Below are 22,174 nucleotides of genomic sequence, written 5' to 3'. Positions count from 1 at the left end.
TTAGGTTTAGTATCAGAGTAATACTGTCTTAAAAAATGTATTTAGGAAACACTCCCTCCTTTTCTCTGACAAAATTTACATTGGATTGGCATTATTTCTTCCTTATGGTTTGGCAGAATTCAACAGTGAAGGTGTCTAATCCTAGGGTTTTCTTTGTGGTTGAGTTTTATCAATTACGAATTCAACTTATGTACATATTCTTCTCTTCTGGTGTCAGGTTTAATATATGTGTCTTTCAAGGTATTTGACCATTTAATTTAAGTCACCAAATTTATCAACATAGAGTTGTTTTCAGAGTATTCCCTTATCATCTTTTAAGATGTTCTTTGGATCTGTATTGATGATCTCTGTCTTAATCAGGTTATTGCTAATTTATTTTTTTCTTCTGGATACACCTAGGTAGAGGTTTATTGATTTTATTAATCATTTCAAAAAATCAGCATTCGGTTTCATCAGTATTTCTCTATTATTTATTTGTTTTCAATTTCATTGTTTTGTACAGTAAAAAAATCTTTACGGTGTTTAATTTGCTCTTCTTTTTCTGAATTTCTTACCACCCAGCACAGGACAGATCATTGATTTTAGAACTTGCTTTTGTTCCACAATAAAAACATTTAAGCTTATTATTTCTCTCTTAAGCACTGTTGTAGCTTTTTCTATAATTTTTCTTTTTATATCTTTGTCTACATAAATATTTATATGTTGCCTTTTGTGTGTGTTTATGTGTGTGTGTGTGTGTGTGTGTGTGGTGTGTGATTTGATTACTTCTTGACCCAGGGCTGTTTAGAAGTAAAGTTGCTTAATTTTCAGATGTTCAAAACTTTTCCAGATACTCTATTCATTTCTATCTTTGTTCAATACTTTTATGATCAGAAAATATGCTTGGTGATATTTACTCTTTTAAAATCTATTGATATTATATAGTTTATCTTCATAAACATTCCATATATATTTGAAAAAAAAATTCTATTTTGTAATAGTTGGGAGTACAGTGTTCTATGTCAATAAAAACAGTTGGTAGTGTCCAAATCTTCCACATCTTTAGTGATTTTTTTTCCTTATCTGGATTTTGTATTAAATACTGAGAGAATTCTGTTAATGTTTCCAACAATGAATATGGATATGCATTTTCCCCTTTAGTTCTGATATTTTATTCCTCATATACTTCCAAATTCTGTTATTGATCACATATACATTTACAACTGATATAGCTTCTTGTGTTATTTACCATTTTATTATTATGAAATATTCCTCTTTGTCTCTAGGAATTGTTCATGTCTTGATGTCTATTTGGGAAGATATATATTTATGTGATTTATATATTGCCAAGATTTCCAACATTTCGTTTCTATTGCTTGTATTCTATACTACACAAGGAATATTTTTAACTGACATTCATAGAACACTGTATTCCCAACTTTACAAGATAAACATTCTTTTCAAATACACATGGAATATTTATTTAAAAACCACATAGTCTCAATAGAGTTTAAAAGTATAAATCTCAGAGAGCATGTTCTCTGATCATAATAATGTTGAATATAAATAGAAAACAAATGGACACAGAAATGGTGACAAGAACAATGGGACTTTTCTAGGACTAATTTAAGATATGATGAGACTATAGCACCAGAAAGAAGGGAGGAGTGGCGGTTATTACTATGTCCTTCATCCTGTTTTGTCTTTTGACTACATAGTGTAATGGTTTGGAGTATAGTCTTTACAGGCATCCTTGTATTCTTAATCTTAGGAGGTCCTGGGCTTAATTTCTGCCTCTATTACTTACTAACTGTGTAATCTTGGGCAAGTTTACCTAACATCTGTTTCATCATATGTCCATAATAGTACATACTTCATGGGCTTTTAGAAAGGTGAAATTATTCGTTTGAATATACATACATCTACACTTTATATACATACCTATACTTATATAGTGCCTAGCAAAGTGCTCAATAACTATCTCTGTATAATCCATTATTGTGTTTTATCATATCAGACATCTTTTTCATATAGCCTAGTCTCAATTTTCCTGCTGGTTTCAATTTTCAGAGATTTAATTGTTTTTTTCCATGTGTCCCCAATCCCCCCTTCTCTAGCTCCATTATTCTACTGTCTCAGTTCCCAACATTTTGTGCCCATCCCGGCCAACATTAGATTTAATAATCTCAAGAATTGCAGTTTATACAATTAAGGTAGTCACTGCTTGCTATCTTTATCCTTTGTCCCTCCTCATCAGCCTCCAGAACGTTACCAGGACTCCAATTTCTCCTGGGGGTGGGAGAATGGACTTTTAAGGAATGTTTCTAGTTACTTGCAATATGGATGCAAACAACTGGGGCTTATGTACCTAATCTACAAACAACGTCCGTCCTGTGTGTAGCTGTGATGAAAGAGTGACACTTTGAGGAAGAAATGCCCTACAAGTACTCTCAGCAAAAATTGTCAGTAGAGCTAAAGGGGCATTTGAAAATTCAGCTCAGCAACCCTCTCGTCCATGCTGAGAGGCATTCCCTTCAAAAGAATTTCCAACCAGATGGTGTTTGATATTCCTGACCTCACAGCAAGATGTGAAAGACCATGGGTTTTGAAGTTGGCGAGCTCAGACTCCTAGGTTTTCGGTTACTTCTTAGCAAATTTCATGTGGTATTATCTGCTCCACATAGTTCCCTCTTTATAGAATCTTTCATAAGCCTACATCCATATTAATTTTCCTCATCATGAGGTCTCATAATCTGGTATCAACTGTCACAGTTTTTCCTTTACTTTTAAGTCTGTAATTATTCATTAATGTCAGCCTTCTGTACTGGATTATTGTGAGCGCCACCAGGCCAGGGACCAGAATCTTCACTGTACTCTTGTCCACCCCAGGCTAAGCCCATCACTGTATCTATCCCCAGATTTATCTAACTCAGTGCCTGGCACACAGTTGGCAAAGAACAAATGAAGCATTTTGCCGGCTGTCTCTGGGGCGTGGAAGTTGTTGCCCCGGGCCCAAATTTCCGCCCCGTGGCTGGAATGGCTTGTATTGTAGACGCCCAGCACTAGCTCCAACCTGAGCCCCTGCCCTGGTCTTGCCCTGCACCGCTTGCGGCGGTGCCTCACCCCGTGACGTAATCAGGGGCGGGACTTCCGGCCGCCGAAGTTTAACAAGTCCAGGCGGGAGCCGGAAGCCGAGTGCTGAACGGGTTGCGCCTGGGCTCCCTGTTGTGCCGCTACGGAGAGGTGAGGTCCCAGAGGTCTCGGAGTCAGCTGGTAGCCCGATCACGCGGGTCACGTCCGACCGCTTTCCTGTCGCCCCGCCGCCTTTCAACCACTTCAGAGTTGGGGCGCCAGGGACGCCCGGGTTCCGCGCGCTCCGGCCGGCCCTGCGCTCCAGGCGGTTACCCGACCAGGGCGCGGCGGGCGGGGAAGTGGCCCGGGATTCTCGGGTCGGGGTCACGCACCTCCGCCCCTGACTGCTCCGCCTGCTCGCGAGAGGTAGCCTGTCCCGCTAGGGTAGTTTGACAGCGGCTGAAGGGGGTGCGCAGCCTCCGGAAAGTTTTGCTTCTTCCCCACAAGTCTGTCTCCCGTTTTGTAAACCTCCCTATGGTTCTTTTGGCGGGCACTGGAGTGCGTTTTACCAATAACCCCAGGTGAGCCGTGCTCTGGCAAGTAGAATGCGTCCTGGTGGAGGAAAGTTGGAGAAGTTTTATTCAGCTGAGTGTTGTTGACTTGTTGCGAGCAGCTGCCATCCCTAAACTGGGCCGGCCTGGTGTCCGGTTTATGCCTGGTGCCCTGGCAGATCTCTTTGGATGGGACTCCATTTGAAGAGCTGATGTAGCACTTCTCCCTTAAATGTGCTCAGATCTCAGAAGATGAGTGATAGGTAGGCAGATGGTCCCGTTTCCCACTTAGAGAAGAAAAAATTTAAGGATTGTCAAGGTTACCATCACCTAAGTTAGGGCAGCCCTTTAAACCCATCTTTTTCTGAACTTTGACTTCAGTAATCTACCCACTACACCACATTGCCCAACGGGCACTGGGTAGGGTTATGGTAGCTGGCTACATCTTGCAGGAGTGTTCCTAGGCTTAGAGATCACCTTTCCAGCATCTCATTGTTACTTGAGTAGGAAACCAACAGGGCAGAAGTTACATATGTTTGAAACACCAAATCGAAACACTGTATGTGTACATTTCAACAGGTGACTTCAGTGACTCTTAGTAGCACTGCTTATTTGATGAAAAGAGCATAACGAAACATGTGAGTGATCTTTCTGGTTAAAAGTGTTAGCTTTTTAATAAATATTAATTTTTTTTTTTTTGGTCTTTGAGACTGAAAGGTTCCTGTAATTCATTTTTGCCTTTAACTTGTCCTTTGAACTGGAGTATATTAGACCTAAATGTGATGCTTTCCTGATGACTTTGGGACCCCTATGATATGACTATTGCTATGCAATACTTGTTCACCCTGGTTCCAGGAAGGTGTTGGGAGTGTACTTCTATGCTCTTTTTCTTTCACATGTACTTTTGAGCATATTTTTTCTTACCCATCATTCACAGTACTTGCTGTTCTTTAAAGTATCTGCCTGGAGCAACTTCCTTGCCTCTGAATCCTAGACTGCCTTTGGTCGTGAGAGCACCTTGTTAGAATTATGTAGTGCCTCTAAATAGTGCATACTGTAAATAAATGAGAAAAGTGAAGGTATCATAGATCAAGAATTGGTATAGGGATAAAGTGGCATCTCTTTTGATGGTATTACAAATTTTAGTTATTTGGAAAACTTGGGATGTCAGGATTCAGACTTGCAAGTACACAGGTTTATGGTAGATTTAAAAAAAAATATTAGGATGTTGCTTTTAACACTTATGTATTGAGTACCTACTGTATGCCAGGAATGTTTCAAGACTCTGGTACGGGAAGGCAGACCTTATTATGAGAACAAATAAGAATTTCAGATAGTAGTAAATGCCATGAAAAGAAATGAAATTGGGCAGTGGAATACAGAGTAAAGAAAGATAAGTGGTAAAGGACCACTTTAGCCACAGTGGTCAGGGAAGACCTTTCTGAAGCAGAGATACTTGAGCTGAGACCTAAATGATGAGAAGATGACCATGGGGCAGCAAATGAAAAGACACTGAGGTGAGAATGACCTTGTCTTGTTGTATGAGACAGGAGGCCGTTGTGTTCAGAGTCTGGTGGCCCTTGGGAAAGAGAGGTAGGAGAGTTACCCAGTAACCAGGTCATGTAAGGTAGGGTAAGAAGGTTGGATTTTATTGTAATTGCTATTGGGGAACAATTGAAAGGGTCAATCAAGAGTATGTGATATATATTTTAGAAAGGTCACTGCTTCTACTTTGTGGTAAGTGCTCTAGAGTAAAAAAGGACAAACAGCAGTTCATTTTTGATTAGATGTTTCATTTCAACAGGTTTTTTTTCTCCCCACCCTGTTTAAATATAATGTTCTAAACTTTTTGTAGGCGCAGTCATGCAAGAAAACCTCAGATTTGCTTCATCAGGAGATGATATTAAAATATGGGATGCATCATCCATGACACTGGTGGATAAATTCAACCCACACACATCACCACATGGAATCAGTTCATTGTGTTGGAGCAGCAATAGTATCCTTTTTTTTTTTTTTTTTTAAGTAACCACCTTATTGGGCTTAACAATAAGTAACAATGAAACTTTGGCATATTACACATAATGAAAAATATATTTAGTATGGCTACCATTGATTAAAATATAGTAGTTTTTAAAAATTATATATAAATGTATTTTGATTTTGTCTGTTGATTTTATTTTTTAAAGGTTGAGTTGCAGCCTACTCATTCAAAAAATATTAGAATCTAGATATAGAACATAGAATTAATTGTGTTATCAGCAGTTTGGAATGAGTTTTTGCATCTGCATTTGACTATTTGAATCTGATTTGGAAATTAATGACAGAATTTGAAGGCAGAAGCAAAATGAGGAGGAGATAAATTGTTGAGTATCATCATCTTACTGATATTCTACTTGTATTTCTCTCCCTTTCTATGATGAAAGTAACATTGTTTCCCAAACAAAAGTAGTAAAATTGTATAGTTTGACTTCTTTTCTTGGTGAGCTCCTAAATGTGGATAAAATGAATTGAGGAATTACACCCATAAACTATTAATGTTTCTCAACCTCTCATTATTGACATTTTGGGCTGCCTTATACATTTGTCATGGGGACTTTCTATACATTGAAGGGTGTTTAGAAACTTTCCTGCTAACTACCCACTACATGCCAATAGCCACAATGGTGACAACCAAAAATGTCTCCAGAATTGCCAGAGTCACCCCCAGTTCAGAATCACTGCTGTTGATTCTTAACACCCTTTTATGAAAATATAGAATTGGTATGCTAGGAACTATTCTTTTGTGATGCCTACACTGTTTCTTAAACAACAAATTGTTTTATGATCTTATTAATACCAAAGTATTAATGTTTACTTCTTAATGAAAGAAAAATATTAAAACTTTAAAATATGACTATCCTTGAACAAAAATATTAGAATTTTTTATGTTTAAGGCTTGTTCTTACAAGTACATAACAAATATGACAAATTTTCTTAGCTATTTAAATTTACCTCTTCATCATTTCTTGATTTTTGCATTACAGTAGTAAAATTTACTTTGGTGCTCTATTAATCAAACTCATGGTGAAGTAACTAGTTTTTGAAGGACTCTCCAATGTATAGTAGGGAAAACGTTTTGAAGAGAGGGGCAAGTAAATGAAGTGGTTGCCCTCTTTTTAGATTTTCATAGCTTAATTTTTTCTGTTATTGTGTAAGAGAAAAGAAGTAATTTTTAATAAGATTTATTATTTTTTGTTCTAGGGAATTTTACTGGGAGCTGGCATTTGCTGATATGTTTCTAAATAACATATCAACAAATTGATGTGGCCGTGAGGTTGTGTTGGGTGGCTTGGAAACTGGTTTTATTTCAGTATAGTTTTCTTGTGTGCATGAGTCTGCACTGAAAGCCTTCATATATTTATTTGTCTTCCTAATGAGATTTTGATTCCTTCCATGGAGGTTGGTTATTGAAGAATAAAGAATAGTTGAACTCAGCAACTTTTGGGTCCCCATAACATAGATTCCAAAAATGGGATTAGTGCAAGGTGCCAGGGAGGTTAGTTTTCTCTTTTGGTCCTTTAATAATGTTCCTTCTTTTCTCATGATTTCTAAAAGTATAAGAGAACTTTGAAAAGTAACTAGCTTACCCTTTCACGGTATCTTCTTTCAGTTCTTTTTTATATTCTAAGGACAAAATTAGTGATAAACAGAGGAAGAAGCCAGGGAAAGGGAAATGATTTATTTTTCTCAGTGTTGTAGTACCTATTTAGAAATGATTTTGTTTGGATGATATTATAATATGTGGTCTAGAAAAAATCTGAATGTTATGCAGATTATCCAAAAGTAGTACAGTTAGGATTGAATGTCTAGTTAGCCATTCTCCCTTGATTCTCTGCATAGACTTTATTTGTTAAAGAGCATAGATTTAAACTGCTGATATTAAAATGTGTTACAACTCTAAAAATCTGAATTTTATCCTTGATTTTATTCTTGATTGTATTAGTATATTCAAAAATTTTAGTTACTTTTTTGTGTTTACTTATTACTACCCATTTATGTAAAATAAATATAATTTTAAATTAAAATAATTTAGATTATATTTAATTTAAAATAGTTAAAATTCTTCCATTACATTAATAGTTGCTATTGAACCACACTCACTTATATTTGCCAGTTAATGTAATATTCGTTCTGAATATATTTCAGACTGAAATATTCTATCAAAAGAATTCCAGTTCTGAGAAAATATTAGTATTCATTTTTTTTGTAAAATTAGGAGAGTCGCGAGGGTACTTACTTTCTGGCTTAAATTCTTACCAGACACTGGTTTAATAAATAAGCATCTTGAGCAGTTTTTATAGATAGAAAGGCTGACTGCTATTTGCTGATGGTGCCTTTGTCATGCTCTCATTTTTGAAGGATAAAATTAGTCCTTCTGGCCTACCCCGAAAATGGAGTAGAATTTCACATGGGTTAAATAGCTTTCAACTGATAGCAGAGCCAGAAGGGGTAGTTCTTTCTTGCAGGAGTAGTAAAGAGAATTTGTAATTAGTAACTTGAGCCGATTTTGAAAGCTACTGTGTAAACTATATTTATGTGCTTATCTTAGTGTTTGCCTGTGTGATTGCATTCTTAAATAATAATCTAGTGTCATGGATGATCATGGATTGTTTGATGCTCCATAACTCTTCATTTAGATAACTTTCTCGTAACAGCATCTTCCAGTGGTGACAAAATAGTTGTTTCAAGTTGCAAATGTAAGCCTGTTCCACTTTTGGAGCTTGCCGAAGGGGTAAGTTTTTGTTTGTTTTTTAACTCTTTGTTTAGAATCATAGTTCTACTTGTGTAGCAGTTGCTTATTTACTGTGGCACTTGCAACTTAAGATGAAAGTAGTTTAAAGCATTATTTTTAATCTGAAGTCAATACAGTAACACTTAAAGGTGAAGTACATGTGTTTACATGTGTTTAAGATAAAATAATATTGGATCCCACAGGAGCAATTGAGGACTTGGATTGTATTAATTAATACTTGCTTTCTCTGTTTTTTTCCTCTGTAGATAGGATCTTGTTCAAGCTTGATTTAGGACTATGTTGCACTTAAGTCACTAAGTTGACCTGACCATGTGAACCCTTATGATATAACTACTTTTACTGACCTTGGGTTCAGGACCATCAGCTAAAGACTCCCATCTGATGGTAGCCTTCTGCCAGATTTAGTTGACTCGGTGGGGGAGGGGCTGCCTGAGCTTCTCTCAATCTCCTTGAACTGATGGTTTTGTCAAAATGAACTTGTAGTCCCATAGCACATGAAAGGGAGCACTCACTGCATGTTGTTTCTTTATCCTGTTTTATGTTAATCCCCCTGATTCAGAATAATATTGGCTTCCTCATTTTCATTTGTAACTACTCCTTGAAAACTGTTTCTTTTTAAAACAATGTAAAGTCTAAAAAAAAGTAGTTGGTAACTTTTTTTTTTTAAGTTTCAAAGTTTTTGTAGTAGACCCTAAAACATTATAAATGATCATAATTTTATATACTGAGATAGGTAAGATAGCCTACTTAGAATGAAAACATCAGAACAAAAGAATAAAAACTCTGCCAACTTAAAGAGGACAAGATTTTTAATAAGTTTTTTAAAAAAGTTTTTAATAATTTTTAATTAGCACATTGTAGCTAGAAGTATTTATGGCATAAATTGATATTTCAGTTCATAAATATAATATGCATTGACAAGCATCAATTAAGTTGGCATATTCATCACCTCAGAAAATGTATTATTTCTTTGTGTTGGTAACATTAAAAATTCTGTACTAGCTACTTTGAAATATACAATTATCAATTGTGTTCAACTTAGTTACCCTACTATGCTATAGAACATTAGAATTTTATCAATTCTCTCCTACAGGTATCTGGTAGGACTGGCCTGAACCTCACTTCCAATGCACAGTTGGAGGCTTGGGCAGAGCTAATGTCTACTAAGGGTAGAAATGGAGTTTGAGGTACTCTGCCTATTCAAATAGAATTAATTTATGTCTCATTGTCCTATATATAGATCCCTATTAAGAACCTATGAAATTTTATAAGATACCTATAAAATTGCTCAATTTAAGCTTTTATAGGTGTCCTCTATAAGGATGATGAGACATAATAGGTTAAGTAAAATTGAGGCAAGAATGTCCCTGGTCGGTCAGTAGACTGCAGTCTTCAAGAGTAGGTAGAAACCATCTTTGGATCTTTGGATTTTGTCAGAGGTGGTCAGTAAGCATTTATTGAACCAGTGTCAGTGTCAATGCTGAAACAGTTTCCTCTGTTTTATTTACACACACACACACACACACACACACTCACACTCTTTTATGTATTATGCCTTAGAATCAGTGAATCTATTTTTTCTTCCTAAGCATAAACTCAACAGATGATATGCACAAATGTGGCACAGTTCTAAGGATTTTGTGAATATTTTAAATTAGTTGCTGTAATTTTTAGTCGCCTTTCCCATGTTTAAGAAATCACATAATGCAAGTAGTAAAAGTGAAATCATTATAGTTCTAATTTTGAATCTACTTAATTTACTTATAAAATACTTTGCAAACATCGATTCTATAGTCTTTCTTATGAGTTTCGTGTAAAGTATTCATGTGTTGATAACTTGGTTTTTTGTGGAATCCAAGTCCTGTTGCTCATGGTATTTGAAATCTTAAATCTTTTCTGCTAGAAAGAATAACACTCCATTCTACTTATTTCAAAATTGCCTTTAGAGTAGAACTTCTAAATTTTTTTTTTGTGCGCTTGTGTGTATGTGTGTGTGTGCATTTTACTTCTTTAAAGTTGACAGAATGTTGTTAATAAAATTATAATGGGTTACAGTAGATGGGGTAGAGAGAGAAGATGGGAGGGGAGGGGGGATAGGATGGGGATAGAAAAAAAAGAAAAAGAAAAAAAATTATAATGGGTATTATAAGCTACTAAGTAATCTATAAATTTGACCAGCTGTAATTTTTAGATTTTTAAAAAAATTATGCCTGTTGTTGCCTTGTGTCTTGGGGTTACAGGATTCCTGTAATGACCACACAATTTCTATTAATTATTTTAAGTTATTTAAGTTCATTTATTACATAAATAATATTAACGTAAAAAGATCATCTATTAACAGAGTAAGCGAACTATAAGTGTAGGTTTTATTCTGAACCCTTAAGAATAAGTGTAATTTGGCATTCTAACATATCAGTCTTTGCTGGACATCATCTTTGTCTATTTTCTTTTTTAAAAATATTTTTTAGTTGTTGATGGATATAATACATTTATTTTTATGTGGTGCTGAGTATCAAACCCAGTGCCTAACATATGCTAGACAAGCACTCTACCCCTGAGCTACAACCCCAACTTCTTTGTCTATTTAAAGTTTATTTTGGTAGTTCTTAGCAAATTGTCCTGGTTTGCAGTGACAACCCGATTCTAAATTTTATTAGTTTCTTTAGACCAAAGTCAATACTTAGAATGGTACCTATAAGAGAATTATAGCAACTGTACTAAAACACTAATGTAATGTGCATCTTGCTACACTGTTATGTTAGTTGATATTCTTGGTCAAGAACTAGAAGAAACTTTGGCTAGTCCAACTGGAATGTGGGAACTAGACTTTCTGTACCCTATTAAGAATCTCTTGTGCAGAAGATGTTCTTGGGATATATAGACTGTCAAGGTACAAATAGTAGATGTAGTTCTTACCTGCCATTTCTCAGATGAAACATAGGCTCGGAGACATGAGGTGAGTTGCCTAAACCTATATAACTCAGCTTTGAACTTAAGTCATGAAATACCTCTTTTGGATTTCATTTCTTTGTTTTTTTTTTCATGGCACCCAACTGAAGATATGGACAATTGATATAACTTCATAGTGCCTCTGTAGGTGAAATAGGAACATACATGTATCATTTTGTTGTATTGCATAGCACAGTTACTGATGGCACCTACTAGATAGGAATATTTATAGATTTTCACTGTGAGAAGAACTTGGTAACCTCTGTATTTCTTAGCCATTTACTTTATAAGTGGAGATGATCTCTAAAGAACCTGGCATTCTGGTAGAAGACAGGCAATAAATTACAACCATAGGACACCCAGGTATTAGTGAGTTGTTTTGCAAAGAACTAATGTAAGATATTGGGTTAGTAATTTATACCAGGTGGCTAAGGGAGGCTTCCTGAAAAGGTAGCACTTAAGTTGAAATCTTTTGACTTGAAAAAGCCATCCAGACAAGGTTCAATGAACTTAGCTTTCTAGGCAAGGAGAGTAGCAGTTTGAAGACTTGAGGCAAATACAGAATTGTTGTGAATTTAATAAATAAAAGGTTGATATAACTGGAGAATTAGTAGATAAGGAAGAAAATGGTAGGCGATGAAGTAGACAAGACCCATATGAATAGGGCTCTGAAAGCTAGGTTAATGGGTTTGGAATTTATTCTAGGTGTGATTGGAAGCCATTGAAGATTTTTAAACAAGTAGAAAGGCATGCTTTGATTTGTATTTTTTAAAGTTCACTCTGCTTTATGGAGTTTGGTATATATGGAAGCAGGAGTAGAACTAGTGAAAATAGGATGTTGCTGTTTTCGTTTGGCAATTTTTGGATTAGTGCTAGTAGTAGCTATAAATAAAGGTGTTTGGAGTTTATAGAACTTATTAATGGATTGAAGGGAGAAAGAACAAGGAATCAAGGATTGTTCAGGATTTTTATCCTGAGAAACAGAATGGATGGCATCCTTACAGAGATGAGGAAGAATGTAAAGTCAGGTTTTTTTATTTTATTTTATTTTTTTACCATACTGGGAACTTAATCTAGGTCCTCAAGCATGCTAGGCAAGTACTCTACCACTGAGCTACATCTCCAGCCCCTGAGGTCAGATTTTGATGACAGGATTAAAAATTGGGCTCCATATGATGAGATTTGCTAGGAGACTTAGGGCTTGTATATTGACCTGTTTAAAAAAAAAAAAAAAAAAAAAAAACACCTCTCCATTTGTAATTTGTTTCTTGTGTAAACTAGAAAATTCTTTAAAAACTTCACTCTTTACCATTTTCCAATCTGGGAATTGATTCTAATTTCGGATACTCTGTGGAGATGAGAGAATAGTGTTTTTTTTAATTTGTTTTTTTTATTTTTTTAAATTTTTAGTTGTAGTTAAACACAATACCTTTATTTTTTTATTTATTTTTCTTATGTGGTGCTGAGGATCAAATCCAGGGCCTTTCTTGTGCTAGATAAGTGATCTACCACTTGAGGCACAACCCCAGCCCCCAAGACAATAGGTTTTATCAAAGGAAAATATTAAGGGCAATCTGATGGGAGGCCCAGATTTCTTGTTTCCTAAGCTTTCCCTGCTGTCACTTTTCAGTGGAAGAGACAGCTAATATGATTTCCTTGATGTTTTCTAGAAATTCTTGCAAGCTGTTGGATCCATATAAAAGATGATGAGAGGAGAACTCTTAGTGTAACTATTACCATGGAATGCCTACTAAGTGCTGGATAAGACTTGGTACTTGTGGGGTCTGTTAAATTAACTTTTTTTTTTTTTTTTAACAGCAAAATCAGACATGTGTTGATTTAAATTCCACATCTATGTATTTGGTAAGCGGAGGCTTAAATGGCACCGTTAATATTTGGGATTTAAAATCAAAAAGAGTTCATCGGTCTCTCAAGGTAAGCAATTTTCTTTTAAATCTTTACAGAAAGGGTATCACCCAATGTGTTTTAGAGTAATTATCCAAACTTTTAATCTTGAGGATAAGATTAAGATGCTTCAGAATTGAAGTGAGTTTTGTCAGGGGAAGTAAAAGTGCTGGTTAGCCAAAAAACCTTGTCCTTTTTTTGCCTCCATGTATATTAGGGCACATTGCTAGCATTTGTTTCAACTACTTCTTTGTTTGCTTTTTTTTTTGTTTAGCTTTTCTTCCCCTGAGACATGGTTTGTTGTTATTGGGGATTTTTTTTTTAGGCACTTTGGAAAGATAAAACTGGTTCTGGAATGATGGCAATCATTTCAGTCATCAGAGTTGGGGATTTAGCTTTTTAGTTTTGTGGTATATTTGGTTGCTGGTAATGAAATACTTACTAAAATATCTGAATATTTAAAATTATTTAAATCTATTTAAAATTATATTTTTGCAGTTTCAGAAAATAAAAGTATTCTTCTCAATAAAGTATGATTATGATGACTTTTGTAATAATATTTACACGTTTTGTCTTTTGCTTTTTAGAAGTTGATCTTTAAAGTTACTTTTAATTTTTACTTTTAATAAAGTTTTGATGTGAAAAAAATTTAATGTATATGCGAACTCACACAGGAAGAACTTCCTTTAACCCGTCAATCATATACTTGTCATCTGACATCAACTCTTGCTCAAGAGTGTTTCATTTTAAGCTGGGCTCAGTGGTGCATACCTTGTAATCTCAGCAGCTCAGGAGGCTGAGGCAGGAGGATTGCAAGTTCAAAGCCAGCCTCAGCAAAAGCGAGGCACTAAGCAATTCAATGAGACCGTCTCTAAATTAAATACAAAATAGAACTGGGGATGTGGCTCAGTGGTCATCCCATTAAATCCCCTGTGCCAAAAAAAAACCAAAAAAGTGTTTCATCTTTATCTTCACCAACTCTCATCTCTCCACCTTCCTTCAGGTTATTTTGTAGCAACTACCAGTCCTTTTTTTTTTTTTTATATTTTAATGTTATTTAGTTAATTCTTACCAGAAAAGTGATAATATTGAAGAATGGTTTTCTCTTAGCTAAGTTGAAATATAATTCTCTTACTGCTATTTAAATACTGTCATTTGAAGTTGCTTCTTTGAAAAGAAAAACAAGATTGATAATCTCTTAGCCAAACTAACCAAAAGAAAATGGGAGAAAACCAAATTAATAAAATTAGAGATGAAAAGAAGAAATCACCACAGACATCTTAGAAATCCAGCATATCATTAGGGACTATTTTGAAAACTTACACTCGAATAAATTGGAAAACCTAGAAGAAATGGATACATTTCTAGACAAATATGATATGCCAAAACTGAATCAAGAGGACATAGAAAACCAATAATTTGTAATGAGATATGAGCAGTAATAAACAGCCTTCCAACAAAGAAAAGCCCAGGACCAGATGGATTCTCAGCTGAATTCTACCAAACCTTTAAAGAAGAACAAATGCCAGCACTCCTCAAATTATTCTGAGAGAGGAATAAAACACTTCCAGATTTATTCTATGAAGCCAATATCACACTCATACCAAAACCAAATAAGGACATATCAAGGAAAAAAACTACAGACTGATATCTCTGATGAACTTAGATGAAAATACTCAATAGCAAATTGTTTTCAACAACTCATTAAGAAGATTGTACACCACGAACAAATTAGTTTTATTCCAGAGATGCAAGGAGAGTTTAATATATGTGAATCAATAAATGTAATTCATCACACCAACAGAAATAAGGACAAAAATCATTTAGTGGGCTGGGGTTGTGACTCAGAGATTCAGTGCAATCCACATCAAAATTCCAGTGACGTCTTAATAGAACTAGAAAAAACAGTCCCAAAATTTATTTGGAAGACTAAAAGACCCAGAATAGCAAAAAAGAATTTTAAGTCAAAAAAATATGCTGGAGGCATCACAATACCTGACTTCAGATTATACTACAAAGCTAATAGTAACAACAGCTGCATGGCAGACACACACGGACTGGAATTGTGGCTCAGTACTACAGCACTCGCCTAGCATGGGCAGGACCCGGGTTTGATTCTCAGCAACACATAAAAATAAAGGCATTAAGTTGTGTCCATCTACACCTAAAAAATAAATATTAAAAAAAAAAAACAACAGACACACAGACCAGTGGTACAGAATAGAAGACACAGAGACAAACCCGCACTGAGTCATCTGATTCTTGACAAAGGTGCCAAAACCATTGAAGGAAAGATAGCCTTTTTAACAAATGGTGCCAGGACAACTGATTATCCATATTTGTAATGAAGCTACCTTCTTATCTCTCACCCTGAACAAAAATCAACTCAAAGTGGATCAAAGACCTCAGAATTTGGGGCTGGGGATGTGGCTCAAGCGGTAGCGCGCTCACCTGGCATGCGTGTGGCCTGGGTTCGATCCTCAGCACCACATACAAAGATGTTGTGTCCGCCAATAACTAAAAAAAATAAATAAATATTAAAAAATTCTCTCTCTCTCAAAAAAAAAAAGACCTCAGATTTTGACCAGAAACTATGCAAGTCCCAGAAGAAAACATAAAGTCCATGCTCCAGTTTTTAGGCACAGTCAACAACTTTCTCAGTAGGACCCCTAAAACTCAGGAAATAATGCCAAAAGTTAATAAATGATATAGCGTCAAATTAAAAGGCTTCTGCAAAGGAAACGATTTGGAATGTGGATAAATAACACACTCAATGGGAGGATATCTTTTCTAGCTACTCTTCTAACAGAGGATTAATATCTAGAACATAAAAAGAGATCAAAAAACTTTATGCCAAAAAAATCAAATAACCCAATTAATGGGCAAATTAATTAAACATACACTTCTCGAAAGAAGAAATATAAATGGCCAACAAATACATGAAAAAATATTCAATATCATTAGCAATTAGGCAAATGGAAATCAAAATTACACTGAGGTTCATCTCATACCAGTCAGAATATCAGTTATCAAGAATGCAAACAATAATATATGCTGGAGAGGATGTGGAGGAAAAGGAATCCATTTACACTATTGGTGGGACTGTAAATTTTACAACCACTGTGGAAATCAGTATGGAAGTTTCTCAAAGTCTAGGCATGGAACCACCATATGCCCCAACTATACTACTTCTCAGTATTTTTCATGAAGAATTAAAGTCATATTACTATAGTGCATATCTGTCTTTCTAGGAGCACAATTCATAATAGCCAAACTATAGAACCAGCCCAGGTGTCCATCAACAGATGTTTTATATATGTTTTATTCAGCTATAAAGAAAAATGAAATTATAGCACTTGCAGGAAAATGGATGGAATTGGAGACCATCATAATAAGTGAAATAAGTCAAACTCAGAAGGTCAAGGATTACATGTTTTCTCTCATGGGGAAGTTAGAGAGGAAAAAGGAAAAAAGGTGGGGGTAGATCTCCTAAAAATCAAAGGGACATCAGTAGTGGAAAGGGACTAAGGGGTTGGGAAGCCCAGAGGTAGGAGGGAAGTGCTGGGGGTTGATACTGACCAAATTATGTTTTTATGTGTTTGTACTAATATGTAATAACAAATCCCATCAGCATATACAACTATAATGTGCCAGTAAAAATTTCAAGAAAAAATAAATACTGCTCTGTGCAGTGGCACGTATCTGTAACCCTAATAGCCCAGAAGGCCAGTAATCCCAGTGATCGAGGAGGTCAGGACATGAGGATCATGAGTTAAGAGCCAGCCTCAGCAACTTAGCAAGACCCTATTTCAAAACAAAAAACAGAAAGGGCTGGGGATGTGGCTCAGTGGTTAAGTATCCCTGGGTTCAATCCCTGGTATCAAAAAACAAAACAAAAAAAAAACCCAACAAATACTGCAAAGCAAGTAGAGTTTTCCTGTGTACAGATGGAGAAACTGAGAGAAGTTAAAGAACTTTTTCTTTGTTAAACAGCTAGCAATGGCTAACTCATTTTAGGCTGGCCTTGAGCTTATGATTCTCCTGAATAGCTGGTATTATAGGTGTGCACCGTGACACTAGACTCTTAATCTTTTCTTTAAGTTTGAACTCAAGTTTTATATCTTCTTTTATATCATTTCCCATTTACTCCAGATACATTTTTCTTATTGTTTGAAATTCTTAGAGTGATTTGTTCCCTTATTCATTAAGTAGTATTTGAATGGCAAGTGGTGATAGTGGGAAATCTTATCTTTGGCCTTTGGATCCCTCACTTACAGTCCTTTTCCTGTTGGTATAACAATTTCTGGCACTTGGGTAATGCTGAGTAAATGTTTACTGAAAGACTTATTTTTCACTGCTGAAATTAGGAAGGTACCTGCCCCTTGACAAAGTCATAGAAATCGTATTGGACTCCCATGTTCTTAATTTCCCAATTGGGAACAGTGCACAAAATGTTGGTAATTCCTTTTTTTCTTCTTGTCAGACATTTCTTTCCCCCACAGACAATTGTTTCTTTGATTTAGAAAGGTAATAAAATGTAAATTTCTGAAAAATACTTGAAGGATCATTTGAAAATATGTAATATATGTAATATTAGTAATAAATTTGTAATATGTGTGGGATGTGTAACTACTCTTAATAGGACATTAATTATTAGGTACCCCACTCAGTTTATCTTATGACATAAAACTGTTTAGAATTATTCTGCAAATGTTGATTTTTTTTTTTCATTTTCCTATTAAACATCTTTAATTTGATATTGGGAAGTAGTCCTTATGAATTCAGTTTGTTTAAAACCCTACACTTTATTTCATCAAAGTGGATTGCCATTTGGATTTGAGAGGGAGTCTCATAGTGGGAAGAAGATAGGCTTTGGAGTTTGACCTGGAATTGAATCCTGGTTCTGTCATTTAGCTGTTCTATGAGCTTGCATGGATTTATTAACCTTTCTTTGTCTCATGTACTTTATCTATAAATGAGTAAAATGACCTTGCCTTTTGGGATTTCCTAAAGATTAAATAGTAGAACATAAAGCTCCCAGCATGGGTAGGTACTCAGCAAATTTAAGCAGCTGCTGTGTGATGTCTCAGAATGTGCCTTGCTCATTGCTCATTTGTTTTTCCTGTCTTCATTTTCAATGTCTGGTTTCTTTCCTATTCCCCTGACTTGCCTCTTATCCTTTGTATTCTTCTGTGTGTATGTGGTGAGGGTAGGGAATGGGAATTTAACCCAGGGATGTTCTACCACTGTTGTATATTCCCAGCCCTTTAAATTTGAACTCAAGTTTTATATCTTCTGTCAACTAGTTCAGAGTAATAGCCCATCTCTCTTTTTTTTTTTTGGACACTTTGCCTCTACCACTCAGCATTTGCTGTGTCATTTACATGTTAATATAAATGTTTCATCTTCTCAATTGGTAATACTAATTAATAGTCAACTTGGAATAAATGCTATTTGTAAGTGAGAATGATTCTTTAAGGTAGTCATTTAAAAAATTACCCTTCTATGCTGTCTCTTGTTTGAGAGTTCTTAGACCATTAATATATTTATGAAAGGTAAATATTGTTTCCTGGGAAGACTTGGTGTTGATTATATAGTTCCTTACATATCTGAATTTTTTTTAAAACTTATTTCAGGAAAATATTAAAATAACATATGACAAATGTAATGAAACTATGAAAATGGGCTGTTGGATGGTATAGAACATTATGCTTACTTGGATTTCTCTCTTTCAGGATCATAAAGATGAAGTAACTTGTGTAACATACAATTGGAATGATTGCTACATTGCTTCTGGATCTCTTAGTGGTGAAATTATTTTGCATAGTGTAACCACTAATATATCTAGTACTCCTTTTGGCCATGGTAGTAACCAGGTATAGTATCGCAATATGGGTTTATTCAAAATGAAGTTGATAACATAGGTTTTAAAATTATTTTACATAAGACGATGAATTTATGTTTAAAACATTTTTATATGTCTTAAATTTGTATTTAGTTTGCTTAAAACATTTCTAGACAGTTTTTGATGGTGATGTTTAAAATGTTAAAATTATTTAATACATAATAGATTAGGGTACTTACCCAAATTTGATTATGTAATTAAATAGTTGCATACTTCTAGAATATAACTGTATTTAACAAAATACAACTAGCCGTTAGTAGGTTAAGCCTAAATATGTATTTTAATCTTTGTATGGCATATATGTCATATATAAGAGTATTGCATACTTCAGGCTGTCGGCTCCAAGACAGATACTTATGTTCATAAATAGCATAGATGAATTAGTCAGCTTTTTGTTGATGTGACTAAAATATCTGAGAACAACTACTTAGAGGAGGAAAAGATTATTTTGGCTTATGGTTTGAGAGATCTCAGTTCGTAGTCAGTTGACTATATTGCTGTGGGCCTGAGGTTAGGTTGAACATTGTGGCTGAAGGAAATAGTAGAGGAAAGTGGTTCAGCTCATGGCTGCCAGGAAGCAGAGAAAGAATGAGAGTTGAGTGCACAAGAGCAAGTGGATGAACCAGTGACAAAATATAATTCCCAAGGTCATGGTCCAGCCTATTTCCACCAGCCATGCCCCCTTTGCCTAGTCACCACCCAGTAATCTGTTCAAATTATTAATCCATCAAATGGATTAATTCAATGGTTAGGTTACAGCTCTAAAAATTTGATCATTTCACCTTGGAATATGCCTGCATTGCCACTTCAGGGGACATTTCACATCCAAACCACAACAGTAGGTATGGGATAGTTGTGTTTAGGCAGAGGGCAGTGGAGTTTTAGTTTCTTAAATGTGTTAAAGAATCAAATTTATGAGAGCTATTCACTCTTGGAAAACAGTTTATTAAACATTATTTGAATAATATTAAGTGATTAAGGAAAACTTATTGGATATTTAAATTATACAGAAAAAAGATTTTTCAAGTTTCTATTAGGAATGAAGGAGATATAAACATAAATGGTATTATGAGGTATTGATATACAATAATCTTGGATTCAGAACAGGTGAGAGAAAGCTATCTGGGAATAAAATTAGGAAAATTAAAGGGGTTAAATTAAGCTGGGTTAATTTTTGTTTTTGCTAAGGCATTATAATCTGTCCTTTTGGCAGATTTTTGATGCTGATTTAGGCTAGGATTAACTCTTCACATGTCCACATTATGGTTGGAACCGTGGCTTGTATCTCTGTTTTTATTTTGTTGTCCAGCTTCATGTATTACATGGAAAAGATGCTGGATATAATATGTGAATGTATGAATTCATTTAAAGATGGAAGAGATGTAGTAGGCTAATATAGAACTTTGGGAAAGGATGTTTGATAATAGAGAAAATAACAACAAGGAGAAAGGAAAGTACATAGACTTTAATATAGGACTAGTATGGGAAAAGATGAATATCATTGTTAAGATTTGAATGCCAGACACAAGATTTGGCTTTTGTTTTGGAAGGCATTTAGGGAAACTAATCAGAGTGTTTAATTGAAAATATCTAAACTAAAAAATAAGTTTTTGGAGATAATCTCATTTCCTTCATTTTATGGATGAGGATGTGATTTTTTTTTTAATAGACATGTTTCTTATAATGTTAGTATTGTCATAAAAAATTGTGTTTTGTTTTTGTGGTTTTTTTGTATGTATTTTGATAATGAAGACAAAGTCTAAGCTTAAAAATTTTGAAATTGTGAAAAAATTAATATGCAGTGATCAAATGTCATAGGAAATACAGTAATTTTTTTGCTTTTTTTGTATTAGAAGCATGGCAGATTTATAAAATTTGGACTGGCTTTTTAGTAGCATCAAATTAGATCAGATACTACTATGTATATTCTTATAGTTTAGTTTTTATTGTGTGTTGGTGTAGTTTTCTTATTAAAACAAAACATAGAGGAATATTCCTAAAGATATGAGGCTTGTTTATATGTGAAAGATTTTAGCTTTTTTATTTGAGAAATAACATACATGTAATAAAGTATGTATATCTTGAGTGTACAGCTTGATGAATTTTTATGTTTACTTAAAGCTATATAAATACTAACAAAATCAAGATACAGACCATTTGCAGCACACCAAAGACTCTCTTATGTTTTCCAATCACTGCATCATGTTTCATAAATCATGTGCCTAGTTTCTTTTAGTCATGTTTGCTTTGTTGCATGAATTAGTAGTTCACACTCTTTTAATACTGTTTAAATGGGCCTTCATTTATTTATGCAGTGCATAGTAGATGAGTGTGTCAGTTGCTTCCAGTTTTAACTATTATCAGAAAGTTACTGTTGATATTCTTGTATAAGTCTTGGTTTAGACATATGTCTTTGTTTCTCTTAAGTAAATACCCGGAAGTAGAATTGCTTGGTTGTAGAGTAGGCATATAATTTTATTTTACGTAAAATTACCCAAAAGTTTTAGGAAGAGCTTGTGCCGTTTTATGCTTCTACTAGCAGTGCATATGAGATTTAGTTATTCCATGATTTTGTTAATAGTTTGTGTTGTATATCTTAAATTTTGCCACTTTGATGGTTGTGTGTGGTATATAATGGTGGCTTTGATTTGCATTTCTCTATGTTGAACTCATTTTTATATATATTCCTTTGTGAACTGACTGTTGAAGACTTGTTTACTTTTGCATTGGATTATTTGAGTTTTATGCATTTATAATTTTTTACTTATTCCAGATTGTCAATTTTTGGGTGTACTTTAGTCATCTCCTATTTTTTTAATTTAATTGGCTCATATTAATTATACAGAGTGATGAGTTTTATTATGGCATATTTATATCGGCATATAAATAATCTGATCAGTTTCACTCCCTAGTATCTCCCCTTACCCTCCTCTCCTCTTTCCCACTTATCTTCTTCCTTGACTCCCGTGGTCTCCATTTTACTCTCATGACATCCATTTTTTTTCTCCCCCCCCCCCC

At 34.8% G+C, this 22,174-nt stretch overlaps 1 protein-coding gene across 3 annotated transcripts in view; it reads left to right on the top strand.

Moving 5' to 3' along the window:
- The first annotated feature begins 3,129 nt into the window (after positions 1-3,129).
- Positions 3,130-22,174, top strand: part of Nedd1 (NEDD1 gamma-tubulin ring complex targeting factor) — a 58,165-nt gene continuing 39,120 nt past the window's right edge. Inside the window, exons 1-5 of one of the 3 annotated variants that reach the window (XM_015482906.2) lie at positions 3,130-3,222; positions 5,458-5,601; positions 8,282-8,376; positions 13,165-13,281; positions 18,987-19,127. In XM_015482906.2, the coding sequence (XP_015338392.1) occupies positions 5,466-5,601; positions 8,282-8,376; positions 13,165-13,281; positions 18,987-19,127 (489 nt within the window). In that variant the 5' untranslated portion in view covers positions 3,130-3,222; positions 5,458-5,465. Of the gene's footprint in view, positions 3,223-3,286; positions 3,478-5,457; positions 5,602-8,281; positions 8,377-13,164; positions 13,282-18,986; positions 19,128-22,174 lie in introns of those variants that run through there. The other 2 variants (XM_048803575.1, XM_048803568.1) reach the window with 2 other exon arrangements.

Source organism: Marmota marmota, unplaced genomic scaffold, assembly GCF_001458135.2.
Source record: "Marmota marmota marmota unplaced genomic scaffold, marMar, whole genome shotgun sequence".
Lineage (NCBI taxonomy): Eukaryota > Metazoa > Chordata > Mammalia > Rodentia > Sciuridae > Marmota > Marmota marmota.
Note: the sequence above shows the minus strand (reverse complement) of the source record. Positions and strands in the feature narration are given on the sequence as shown.